Consider the following 14,105-nt stretch of genomic DNA (forward strand, 5'->3'; position numbering starts at 1 on the left):
GGAAGGAAGGAAGGAAGGAAGGAAGGAAGGAAAGGAGGGAAGGAGGAAGGGAGGAAGGAAGGAAAGAATGAAGGTAGGAAGGAAGATTTGGGGGAGGAATTAGCAATTTATCCAAGCCAATGTTGTTAAGCAGTTATAAATGTCACTCAGAGTCCACAAAACATCTGGGCTGATGTCTGGCCAACAGAAAGGGAAGTGCCAAGACAGAACGAAAGCGATGGTGCCCGATGGTTGGCACTGCTTTAGAGCTTCCTCTGTGGAGGAGCTGTGGCAGCTACGTGTTTAGCCTGCAGGTGTGTGAGAGGGGCTCAGGCAGCTCAAGAGAGCCAGCTGGCACACCTTTGAAAGTTCTGTGAGCTAGCAGGTGCCACACTGGTGGCTCGAAAGAGGCCACAACAGGAGTATTTACACCATGGGAAGTGGTAAGAACTACAACTTGTTCTTCCTCGGGCCAACTTGCCAGTACTCTGCCATGGTTGGACGTCACTTGGTCCCTGTGACAACTCTCTTTATCGCTCTAAACTTAAAGAGGAGAAAGCAAACTCATGCAAATGAAGTCCTTGGGAATACCAGGATGGTCAGTGGCAGGAAACCACACCTCGGTGCCTGTGCACCAACCTGCTTTTCCTGCTTCACAGGTACGCGGCCACACAGATGGGAGATAGGAGCATAAGAAACAGCCTGGGGGTGGGGAGGGGAAGCCTTCTAGAAGGCTGGCCTTTATCTTTGCATCTCCCCTGAAGACGGTGGGGTGCTTTTCACCTGTTGATAAAAGTACAGCAACGTGGTCCTGTCTTCTTTCAGGCTCTCCATGAAGTCTTCCGGCAAGTAGCGGATTTGAAGGTCATACCTGCATCAAGACAGACTCTGGGTGACACTGGGAAGCTGGATTCCCAAGAGAGCAGTAAGACTCACAGGGCCAAAGCTCCTCTACCCTCAGCATGCAAGGGCCATCCATGAGGCTTTTGGCACAGATACTGGTTTCCTTACTTCAAAGACCAGCCCTTGGCCTGGGCTCTCCTTCCTTCCCGCCCTCTACTCCTTCTTACCATAGCACCAACAGCATCTGGTCTGGAACTGTAACCTAGATACTGTCCTGAAATGAGGATTCTCTATGGAAGCCAGGTTAGATCTCAAAACTATTCTCATCTGGACATGGTGGGAGGACTAAGTCTAGAAAGCCACTCCAGATTTCTAGAAGATTCTGAGCCTCGGGCATGCTTGAAGGGAGGATGACATTCCTACCTCCACTCAGCTTCCACGTGTAGACATTCATACTTGTCCTGCACTTCGCCCACGGTCATCTGTGGGTGCAGCCAGTGGATCTCGTCTGACTTCATGTGCTTCAGCCTTAGCCCATAGCATTCAGCCAGCTGGATGTTGGGCCCTATTCGCCCACTCAGGAGGATGGAGGTGATGATCTCCTAGGGAGGAGATGGGAGGGCTAAGGGTCAGGGATGCACCCCTGCTGGGCTCTCACAGGCTCCCCATGAACATCCCCTAACCCTGTGTGACAGTCTGTCTTGGCTATTATTTATTTTTGATTCTCTGACAGTGAGCACAGGCCTTGGGACACAGTGTGCTCTGCCCGGTGAATGAACAATTTGGCAGAATGAGACAGACATAGAGGAAGTGGGAGGAGGTAGCAGAAGCGAGGACAAGATGCAGAGGCTGCGAGCACAGTTCAAAAACAATTAATACCAGCTGGGCATGTGCCCTGTGAAAAGCCCCTTCTGGATGGTTTCCAGTCTAGCCAGCAGGATGCAGTACAGGACTAAGATCTGCCAGGTCTTCTCCACATATGACTGCACAGAGTCCACGTGACTCAGGGAAGCAAGCAGGTGTTACCGCTGCGTTATTGCTGGTAAGTAAGCTGAGGCCAGGACTAAGCTGGGATGGTGAGCCCTGGGCCCCTGGACATCAATGTTTTGCTTTGCCAAGCTGACTTGGGGCATGGCAGAGCTGGAGGAGATGGAAGCATGAGGCTGACCTTAAGGGACAGACCCACTAAAAGATGATCTCAGGAGAGCTGACAGGAAGGCACTAGCCTCTGTGTTCTGCTCTTGGGGTTTTCTTTTTCTTTTACCCACAGTTTCAGCAGGTCCCACACCCACAGACCAGTGGCCCCACTTCTTGGCCCAGACACAGGCCAGCCTGATTAACATGAATGTCAACTGCAAGGCTTCCCAGAAAGCCCTGACTAGCCCAACTTAGCTGCTGGTAATCACATTTCTCCCTTGGGTCCACATCGAGTGAGTGAGCTGAGTCCACTCCTGGCCGAGCAGAGTTCCCTGGATGCAGATTTAAAACCTCACTGACACTGACCCTTCTGAACTAGGAGTCTGAGATGCATGGATACCCAGCCTACATCAGCCTACCCGAGATTGCAGGCTGCAGGCTGGCCAGGAAGAGGAGGGAGGCTTTATTGTTTAGACTGTATGTTTTTTTTTTTTAAACATGCCTCCCAAGAAGTTGTCTAAGTTAGCAAGCAAAATGCAATTAATTCCATAATTGGAAATAGAAGCAAGCATGTTGCTTTTTTTCTCTCTCCTAGGAAAATGTCAAGACTAATATTTAAGTAATGCTGGTTTAAAACAGTGTCCAATTAATGTCTTGTTCCAGATGCCTCCTTTCAATTCTCTTGAACTTCCATACAACTCTCTTTCCTACAAAGAAAGACAATGGCTCTCAGAGAAGCCCACTACTGCTCTGTGAGATGCATGGTGTGAGGTGGGGGATGTGGGGACCAGAGTACAGACCAGCAATCTAATATCATCTCTGAAATCAGAACGAAGGCTGAAGGTGTAGGAAGTGATGATCTACAGTGGCTCCAGAGAGAGAGGCCTGGACGAGAATGTAAGGCCTACGTTGTGAAGCAGACAGGTCTGCCACTGTCTCTACCCACTTCTGCTCCTGACCTCCTGCTCATCTCTACCCACCTGGTCGCCCTGATATTTTACCCAGAACCTCTCATGTCTCCACCCTCCACCGAGTCCTACTTGCAGTTCCCACCTCTGGTGCTGAAGTGTAGAGCCTACCTCTTACCAAACTGAAACCTATTAGCTGAGCACTTCATTTTGTAGTAGTTAGGAACTCTGACTGAGGTAGAACTGAAAATCTCAGTTAAGTTATGCAAAATAAGTTCAGGAGCACAAGAGCCCTCTTTGTATTCCCAGCCTGCTTCAGCGAATAGATGCTGCCGTTCTTCAGTTTTCCTTTAAGGTGATCTATGTATGTATACACACACACACACACACAGACACACAGACACACAGACACACACACACACACACACATACACATACACACACACACATGTTGTGTGTGTAACATGTTAAAAATGTATGAATTTTAGCAATTCAGTCCTGACACATAAACACCCTCTTGAGACCTACTTACTGATTAAAATAGATGTTTTTCACATCTTTAGATGATTCTTTGTCCGGGTCAACCCTTGTGACTAACTCCTCTTTCCCTCTCATTGTTTTAATAAATTTTCCTATTCTACAATTTCATATGCACGAAATACTGGGTATTATATAGCTCAGGATGTTCTTGACCTTACAGTCCTCCTGCCTCAGCCTCCCAAGGGCTAGGATTACAAGTATATATCATAGCACCCTGGCAAAGTTGCTTGCTTGCTTGCTTGCTTTGTTACACTGGGAATCGAACCTAGGGCCTTGTATATAGTAGACAAGTGCTCTGCCACTGACCTACACCCCAGCTTTGTTGCTCCTTTTTGGAGATGAGTAATAGTCTTCTGCATCAACAAACCATAATATGTTTATTTAGCCCTCTGTTCTAGAAACCTAAGGCATTTGTGGGTTTTTTTTTTTTTTACTGTCGTGAACATTTGAAAATTAATGTAAATTATTTCTTGTATAAATAATACACTGGTGTTTGCTTGCAATTAATCCAAAGGAGTAGAATTACTGGGTTAAGGGTCAAGGGTCATGGACTTTGTAAAAACCATCCCAGGGCTGGAGAGGTGGCCTGGGGACTAAGAGTGGTTATTGAAGACAGACTTGAACAGTTGGTTCTCTCCATTTCTTTTCTTCATTTTTAAATTACTTCTTTGATAATTTGTGCATACATGCCTTCAGATCCAGGTCCAGCTTTCCAAAAGCTTTTCCTAAAAGCTTCAGATCTAGGCTTTTCCTAATAAATGAGGACTCAATAGCGTCTGAGCGAAGTAATTTTGTGAAAATTACGTTAGTTAACTCTTTGGGATGTTGCTTGGCTCCAGGTTAATACCCTTTTTCTTTTAATGAACATACCTTAACATAGCAGTCTCTTACAGGATCCCATTTAAACTGTATTATAAAAAACACAATTTTGTTTTGTTCTTGTATCTTTTTTATACCTGCCCCTCCCCTCCCCTCACACACCCTTATCTCTTTCCTTTTCTTGTGAGTGCTGATGGGCCAAGGGTCAGAACAGTAAGGCCGAGGAGCTGGCATTAGCAGCCAGCCCAGAGACTGAGAGAACTGAATGAGGGTGAAATTAGTTCCCTACAGGGGAGCTTAGCAAAGGGAGACCTGTATTGAAAAGAATGGACCCCTTCTAACAGTTAGGCAAAGTATTCAATCCACGGAGAGGAGAGAGCTAGAGCAGACCATGCAACAAGGGATTGTTTTGAAGTTGTGGTTCGTGTGACTGACACTGAAAGGGAGAGGGCTTGAGTTTTGAGTTGATTCTACTAACGGGCTTAATGAGCAATGCCATTTCAGAGTGGCTTCCAAGCCAAGCCTGAGTTTTAGTTTCCAAGTGCCATACTTCCGGAAAAGGGTCCAAGGCCCTTGTAGAAATAGATGATTCCAGGGCTGAGAGGAAGACAGACAGCATTAGGTGAGTGTGTAACATCGATTTGGACCAGAAACCAATGGCTGGAGTATGATGAGCATCCCTGACTACTTCACTCCATCATCCTGAAGCGCTTCCACGAGGTAAGGCAGGCATAGCTCAAGCCATACATTTCTTTCCTGAGGATGAATGTGGATGGTGCTGGAGACAGACAGCCTCACTGAATGGCACTGTTGCCTTCCACCCACGTGACCGGAATCATTTACTGAGGTTGGATTATAGAGGACTTGGCTGGTCTTTGTCCTTGGTTCCAAATCTTGGGATTTTCCAGGAGGTAGAACTAGCTTTGTTATTCTTGTTGGGTTTTAACATATGGGGGGGAACCCACAATTTCAGAAGCATGGGGGGAGGGGGGGCACCGGTCAATCACTTATTGGTTTTTCAGTTTGTAAAGACCAGCTAGCTATGTTCTTGGAGAGCTGCAACTTAGAGTCTGAGAGTTAGCCCAAGCTTGGGGCTGCGGGGTGGTAGAAATCAAGTTGGACCATGTAGCCAAAGAGTTCATCAACGCTGCCTTATTTCCTTTTGAAAGCTCTAATATATCTGAGTCAGGATGTTCACCTGAGTCTTGGTGATGTGCATTGCTTTGCCTAGCAGGTGATGGATCTTGATACGGAAGTTTCCTGTCCAGGAGTCTCCCAGAAGTCCTGTGTGCTTCTTAGGTACCACTTTATATCCACTAGGATAAAACTACAGCATTAAGTATTGTACTTTCCCAGTTCTTTGACTTTTTCTAGTAATTCATTGAGCCTGAGGAGGAAGTGGGAACCTCCTAATTCATAGTAAAAGTGTGGGTGACTCAGGATCTGAGGGAAAGGGTATCTGATGACCTGGGCCCTTAACCTGTGAAGTCTGTTAACGGTACAATTGAGGGAAATACATTGTGTCAGAACTTGGCGGCAGGCTATGTCCATCCTTCAGACATGGCTGGGAGAAATGAATGTGAGCCTCATAACCACACAGAAAGAGTATCAACACCATATCATGCAAACTAATGTGTGACCATGCACTTCAGAAATAGGGACAAGAGCACAGAGCAGGATCTGAACTGAAAGCCGTCTCCCTGAAGATTAGCTGTTAAGGTGCCAGAAGGCATCATGCAAGCTTTCAAAGCAGGCCTCCCTCAGGGTGCACACAAACCCTGGTGGTAAACAATAGCTTTCTAACTGGACCTAATGGTCAGCCCAGTAGGAGGGAAATCATGCCCGATCCTAGAAAGCTAGTCAGCTATCTGGAGTTAGTAAAGCCATGGAGTTTAGAGGAGAATCTATAATCCACTCATTACTGAACCAGCACAACCCCCAACTGCATTCTAAGGATGTAACCCTCTACCCACACAAAGCAGAGTCCTCACCCCTCCTCAAGGAAACTCCTCTCTGCAACAAACGGAAACCATGACAGAAAACTTCAGCTAATCAAAATGAAGAAGGTGGAGCCCAGTCCCAATGGATACGCTCACAACACAAATCCTGCACCTAAGGCGCAGGCATCTCTATGGAAGAAGGGGCAAAGTAAGAACAAGAGGAATGGGGAGTTTATTGTGACGTTTTGCCTCCTGGGAATGTCAGAAGTTACACTCATGAAGTCTCATCAACATGGTTGCACAAACAGGAATGAACAAAGCTGACACCAATGGATATGATAAAATTAAAGGGGGGAGAATCTCAAGAGGCCACAACCCAAGACAAGACAAGACAAGACAAGACAAGACAAGACAAGACAAGACAAACTTCAGGCAACTAAGGAGTGCTGAGAACAGCGAAACAGTCTTCCCCAGGGAAGAGCACACCATTGGTTATCCAATACAAAATGGTCAGCCCTGAAACCATACGCACGAATAACATTATACAGACTGAGCAGGTCGTATGTATATATTTAAGAACACACACACACAAAACAACAACAATTAAAGAGGCCATGAATTTGAAAGAGAGCAAAGTGGGGTTCATGGGAGGAGGAAAAGGAAGGGGAAAATGATATAGTTACCTCAAAATATAAGATATATATTTTAAAAAAAATTAGGCTGTGAATCTAGTTCTGACAAGAAAGGTCTTCTAACAGGATGACAAGCTTCCTGGGCCACAGTGTCCCCTGTGATTGTCTACCCTTGCCCTATCAAGCTACAGGTGGTTCTGTATTCAAAGCATCAGCCCCCATCTGCCACGTGCACACTGTGAAGAGTGATGGGGCCACAGCTCCAGTGCGCACCCCCACTTCCAGCCCTGCAAAGTCTGTGCATCAAGAGTATGGCTTCCATTTAGGGGGCTCACCTGCTCTTCTGCCTCCAGCCCTGCCTCCCTTGGTCGCTCACCCATGCACACAGCAGGGGCAGCAGTGTTGGTGCTCAACCCCAGCTCACCAGCTGCCACAGTCAGTCGTTCTTTCTCTATTAATAAAGCACTCCTTAAAAATGACAGTACATGAGGTTCCCCTGCTCACTCGATTGCCATATGTAACCTGAGTTTTTACCAAGTGCTGGCTCTTTAGATAAGCCCAGGGTTCTTTTTGCTCCAGGAAGACCTCACCTTCTTCCCCTAGCAAGGCTTCCAGTGCTGAAGGGCAGGTCTTCTAACTGCCTTGAGTTACAGTCTAGACTCAAAAAGACTTCTGGTACTTTCTTGAAAATGTCTGTATTCCTCAAATTTTCCTTTCCTCTAGATTCATGTTGATTTATTCAAATCGTTAAATAGTATGAAGATTCTAGAAGGCTCCCCCCCCCACCCCCTGATCTTGGACCTTTTCACTTGTAGGTCAGAAACAAAGAAGGATTATCTCTACCTAGCTTGTCCCCACACCCACATACACTAGGTGAGGACTTTTCAGCTGGTGGTAGACCACATTTAAGAAAGTAATCTCATGAGGTGACATCATCTATTGATGTCATAGCTGTCACGACTTAGAGTATATTTACTTTCTAACGTTCATTTGTATCTGTGTGGTGTGCATGCATGCATTCCGCATATCCACATGTGTGTAGGTACATGTGGAGATCAGAAGTTTATGCCAGGTGACTTCCAGAAGACATTCCCCCTCTTCATATGTTGAGGCAGGGTCTCTCACTTGAGCCCAGCACTCACTGATTTTGCTGGTCTATCTGGCCAGCTTGCTCTGAGGACACCATGTCTCAGTCCCCAGAGTGGGGGCTCGCAGGTGTGCTCTGTGCCCACCAGCTTTGATGTAGGTGCTGGGAGTCTGAGCTCTAGTCCTCATGCTTGTCTGGAGAAGAGACAAGCAAGGGTTCCTCCACAGGGTTCAAGGGCATAGCCCTACCCACACCTTCATCTTGGCTTTCTAGATTTCAGAGCCATGAGGCGATGCATTTCTGTAGTCTTCAGCCACACTACAAGGGGTATTTTGTTAAGACTCCTAGGAATCTTATAAAGACATTGGCAAAATAGGTCTAAAACAACTTTCTGTGTCTGATCTTGGATCAGGTGGACACATACCCTCTTTGAGTTCTAATCAGTGGTTGGTTGAGGATTCCAAAAACTGTGTCCTGCCTCAAAAATAATCTTCCCGTGATAACTCTCCAAGAGACACCAGTGCTTAAGTTTATTTCCAGTTATTTTTAAATGACAGACTAAGGTGTTTTGACGTATGGCATATAACTGTCACTGGCCTGCCTTATGTACATTCCAAGTACATTAAGAGCTCAGACAATGCTTGGTACACATTAGCTATTCAATAAATAGTAGTTATGATGGCACCATAGGTAATGATGAGATAGCTTGGGTGGATGTGGATGCTACCAGGAACAGAAAGAAGATTATAAATAATAAAAATTATCCCAGGATGATCAGGTCACACCTAGAGCTGATCTGGCCATACCTGCTCTCTGGAAGAAATAGTCCAGAGGAAAATGACTTCGTTCTGCCCAGAGCAAAGAACTGTAAGAGTTTTATGGCATAAGCATTAAGCCCAACACAGCGGTGTCTTCATTACCTTTTTTGTTCTACATGGAGATAGAACTTGGAAAAGGGAGAATAAAAAGATTTTGAGACAGTAACATGTGTCTTATCTTTAACTGACTTGGAGCATAGGGGTTGTCTTCAAAAATAAAAATACTCTGTTAAATATAGACCTGTTCTATTCAAATTTCTGATTGTTAATATGCCACATGGAAGAGCTCTTAATGCTAAGATGAGCTTCAGGAGGAAGAAAGAATAAGAAAAAGCGGATAGGAAAGTACCAGGCAGGTTAATGCACTTTTTACAAAAAAAAAAAAAAAAAAGAAAAGAAAAGTTCCCCGCTACTCTGATACCTTTTAAAGTAATGACTTTATAATACATGGTGAAGTTGGCTTGGGGGATGGGTCACATGCCTTGCTTCAGAATGAACAACTGAAGAGTGTCATTGGCTGTGGGGGATGGATCTAGAGTATTCACATTTGCTATAGTGCTTAATAATCTGCATTAGTGAGTCTGATCAGGGTGCTGTTGACATCCGGGGCATGTGCTGGCTAGTTTTATGTCAACTTGACACAAGCTAGAGTCACTGGAGAGGAAGGAGCCTCAAATGAGATAATGCTTCTATAAGACTGGGCTGTAAGCAAGCCTGTAGGGCATGGCTAAATTAGTGATTGATGTGGGAGGGCCCAGCCTATTATGGGTGGTGCCATTCCTGGGTTAGTGTTTCTAGAGCTTATAAAAAAAAAGTAGAGTAGGCAGGCCATGATGACCAAACCTCCATGGCCTCTGTGGTTCCTCTTCCCTCCAGGTTCCTGCCCTGTTTGAATTCCTGCCCAGACATCCTTCATGATGGACTACAATGTGGAAGCATAAGCCAAATAAACCCTTTTCTTCTCAACTTGCTTTTGGTGGCGGTGTTTTGTCATATCAATAGTGACACTAACTATAACGGGGCCAAAAGTTTCTTTGTTGCATGTGGCCATTTAACACCCAGGGCCACTGAAGTTCAATCTTCATGTCCCAGTCTTGGTGTCAACAGCATAGTAGAATTCTAACTAGTCCCTAGAAAGAGGGCTTCAAGAGATGGTGACAAGTTCTTGCCTAAGATCTGGATAGCCGGTAGAGATGGAGAGCAGGCAGGTGAGCAGGAGAGTGTTACAGAAGACTGTATATCACACTCAAGACTTGGGTACCATTGAAGTTAACATCACAAGCTAGGGAATAGGATGTGGTTATCTAGGAATGACAAAGTTACACTGGAGGAAGTCTTAATAGCAGTGTGTGTCCTGTCTTCCACAGGACCAGAGTTAGGTTCCCAGCATTCATGTCAGGTGACTCGATCCACTGTAACTCCAGCTCCAGGGGATTCAATGCTTTTTTTTCTGGCATCTGCAGGCACCTATACACAAACCTAGCATACCTAACACAGATGAAAAAAACATACACATAACTAAAAATATATATATATTTTAAGTGACAAGGCACCATATCTCTGACAGCCTCACAGGAAACCAGATGCAGGGCAGGGCAGCACACAGGTTTTTTGGTGACTGAGACCCTTGGCAAAGGGGGAAAATGACAGACTTGTATCATCTGGGCTCAGTTCCCTGACCCCAGCTGGGTGTCAAGGTAACATGTATGTGAAACACCCCTACATTAAACTCACTGCACATACCTGAAGGTAACACTAGTAATCTCAACCAGGTAGCTAACAGGGGATTGATTGTTCCAAGAAGATATTCCCATGTTGTCACCCTTAGATCACATTTCAAAAGAGGCTCTATATAGATATAATTAAGTTGAACAACTCAGTTTACAGTCTTTCTGGACTTTCTGTGTGGCTGATAATCAGGGGTGTCCTTATGAGAGCTATGGTAAAGAGGGCAGTAGGAATAGAGAGGCAGAGTGAAGTGATGCTACCAAAGCCCAGGAGCAGTTGGAGTCACCAGATGTGTTTCCGACACCTGCACTTGGGACTTCTAGTCTTTAGAGCAGTGAGAGAAACATTCCTGTTGTTTTAACCATTGTTTCCTAGTAATCTGTTAAGGCGGGGTTAGGAAGTAAAGACGATAGCTACGTAAGTTCTGAATCCTCGATTCAGAGAGCTGATATTTTTCAACTAGTGGTAGCAGAGAAAAATACTAAAGTTTGCACAACTTATCACTCTGAAAGCATTCATTCCGAAGTGATAAAAGCTCTCAAGAGGATATTCAGCCACGAAACTATCGGATCAAAAATAGAACAGCAGCACCGACACCTGCCTCCTCCTTCGCAGACGTCACAAGTCTATGCACACAGATAAACGAAGAGAGACCCATCAGGCTTCACATCTTCTTTGTTCTCAATGTGGTGAGCGTCTGTATGTGTGAGGAGCTGGAGGCACACACAGGAAGTGAGAAGGGGTGCGGAAAAGAAGAAGTGTGTATTAATGTGCCTCTTTTTATGTCACTCTGTGGTGATGGTTTGTGGTTTCCTGGCTGAGCCCTTCCTGCCTGTTTCATGGGCTGGTCTTATGTGGGGGGCTAGCCTGATATGGGCTAAACCTTCTTTCAGGAGTAGCTTTCCTGGACAGGGAGTCCTCCCCTTTCTTTCTGTAGCTCCTCCAACCTTGAGGCGTTGCCCTTGTGCCTCTGAAGGAGGGAAGTGAGGAATGCTTAGGTGACAAAGAATGTGGCCTCTGGCAGCCTTAGGGAGCTCCTGCCCTGGCCCTGGTGCTAATCTGTCCCTTCTGCCGCCACAAAGTTCCTTACTGATCAGTTATAGACAGTGAAACTATGTTGTTTACAGTTCTGGGAATTCCAGGATCAAAGACCTGGCATCTGGCAAGGGTTTCAAGATGGAGCCTATATTCGATCCTCACATAGGAGAGGGGGGTGGCCAGGGGTCTTCTCTTTGACATCTTTTAAAAATTGATGTTTATACTTTTATTTTTAATTATGTGTGTGTGTGGGAGGAAGAGCTGTGTGTATGAGTACAGTGCCCATGGAGGCCAGAAGAGGTTTTTAGGTTTTTAACCCTGATACTGGAGTAAATGCAGTTGTGACCCATTGATATGGGTGCTAGCAACCAAATTTCAGCCTTCAGCAGGAGCAGTATGCAATCCTAACTGCAGGCCCAACTCACTGGGCTCTCAACCCCTTCTTAAGGACTTCTAATGCCATTCATGATTTTATCGCATCCCCAAAGGCCTTGCCTTCCCATGTTGCCATATTAAATATTAAGTTTCAACATTGGTATTTTGGGGAACACACTAATATTCAGTGCTAGTTCTTTCCAAAAGGTCTTATGTTCCTATCTATCATATTAGGGATTAGAACTTCAACATACAAATTAAGGGGTACAAAAGCATCCATCCCCTAATTCCCTGTATCTAGTTAGGTGACAGGACTAAATTTGAAGCCCTTGGGGTAAGTGTCTTGCTAAGTTAGGGCAAGGCTATGTATTGTAGTACCTTAATCTTCTTCCTCTGGGGAGTCTGGGAGGCTTTTGGGGATGGATAGGTCATGGTAGTGAGTGGAAGTGGGTGCAGAGCCTGCTGCTTTGGGGAGCTGGATTCCACCTTCTCTTGTCAAGCAGCACCCAAAGGACATCTGCAATCTGGAGAGCCCACCATGGGTGGAAGGAATGCATCTAGACAGGGTGGGGAACGCTCCAGAAGACTTCAAGACAAAACCAAGATGAATTCTTTCCTTCTTTTCTTTTTTTTCTTTGTGTGTGTGTGTGTTTTAAAAGATATATTTTATGTGTATGAGTGTTTTGCTTGTCTGTCTGTATGTGTATGTACCACATGAGTGGCTGGTGCCCACAGAGACCAGAAGAGGGCATTAGATTCCTTACAAGTTGTATTGCAAACTTGTGAGTCCCTACATAGGTGCTGGGTCCTCTGCAAAAAGAAGTTCTCTTAACTTCTAAGTCATATTTCCAGCCCCGTCCCCGTTTAAAACAGGGTTTTGCTATGTATTTCTGGCTAACCCAGACGTTATTCTGTGACTCAGACTGGTCTCGAATTTCCAGAAATATTCCTGCTTTGGCTTCCCAAGTGCTGAGATTACAGATATGTGCCACTACACCTGGTAAAAAATAAACCTTGACTTTATATTTGTACAAGGTAGGGGCTTGAAAAGGGATCTAGGGTGAAGATGGTGCTGGGCTCTGGCAACTCTTGAGATACATTGTATCATCACATGGGTGAGAGCAACTCTTAAGATACATTGTATCACAGGCACAAGCTCACCCTTAGCTTAATGCTTTCCAATATGAAAAGCAGAAGTTCTAATGGACACAGAATGGACTAGCAAGAGTCAGCCAGAAGGAGAAGAGAGTGCGAACTAGCTCTTCAGCATCCTGATCCTCAGAGAGGAGCATGGCACTTAGACCTGGGTGATGGTAAAATTTGCCCTCTAGTTCATGGTTGGATTGATATTAGCAAGGCACTGCTAATCATCCCTGGACAGTGCATACAAACTGGGATGGAACCGAGGACTATGGTCACCCAACCTGCAAATAAGTTGGAGATGGGAAGGAAGGGAAAGAAAAGGAAAAGGTACTAGAAGGCAGATTTTTAAAAGCATGAAGGATGATTCTTGTTTGCAAGGTGTTGTCTTAATTCCTTTCCTAGATGAGCAAATTAGCATGTTAGAGGAAAATATGACCTAAGCTTCCACCTGTTATGAAGTCTCACAACTCCTAACAAACATGATTCCAAAGAAAAAGAAAACAAAGTAGGAATTCAAGAAGGGCAGCACCCATGTCTCATCGGGGCACTGCTGGTCTCGTTAGCTGCTTCCTGCTTTCTACAAGGACTTAGGCTCCAGCGCCAATGATTATTCACAGAGTTGTTCTGTTTTGGATATAGGGTCTCACTGTGTAGCTCAGGCTGTCCTGGTACTGATGATTTTCAACCCCTACAAAGCTGGGATCATAGCTAAGTGCTGCTATGCCTGCTTTGCCATAGTTTGTTTCATCACAGAGAAAGCACAGTGGGGCATTCACATTTACAGAGAGGAGAGTCAAGATTAAAAACGTGAAATTAGCAGTCTGACCAGAGACATTGAACCTTATAGAGGAGAAAGTTGGGGAAAGCCTCGAAGATATGGGCACAGGAGAAAAATTCCTGAACAGAGCAGCAATGGCTTGTGCTGTAAGGCCCAGAATCGACAAATGGGACATCATAAAATTGCAAAGCTTCTGTAAGGTAAAAGACACTGTCAATAAGACAAAAAGGCCACCAACAGATTGGGAAAGGATCTTTACCAATCCTAAATCTGATAGGGGACTAATATCCAATATATACAAAGAACTCAAGAAGGTGGACTCCAGAAAATCAAATAACCC

At 45.2% G+C, this 14,105-nt stretch overlaps 1 protein-coding gene across 2 annotated transcripts in view; it reads right to left on the reverse strand.

Annotated features, from left to right (window-relative positions):
• Positions 1 to 14,105, reverse strand: part of Ptk2b (protein tyrosine kinase 2 beta) — a 125,280-nt gene that overhangs the window by 35,570 nt on the left and 75,605 nt on the right. For both annotated transcript variants that reach the window (XM_029468875.1, XM_021181314.2), the window contains exons 3-4: positions 1,246 to 1,424; positions 763 to 850 (exon numbers count right to left, since the gene is read on the reverse strand). In XM_029468875.1, the coding sequence (XP_029324735.1) occupies positions 763 to 850; positions 1,246 to 1,424 (267 nt within the window). The remainder of the gene's footprint in view (positions 1 to 762; positions 851 to 1,245; positions 1,425 to 14,105) is intronic.

Source organism: Mus caroli, chromosome 14, assembly GCF_900094665.2.
Source record: "Mus caroli chromosome 14, CAROLI_EIJ_v1.1, whole genome shotgun sequence".
Classification (NCBI taxonomy): domain Eukaryota; kingdom Metazoa; phylum Chordata; class Mammalia; order Rodentia; family Muridae; genus Mus; species Mus caroli.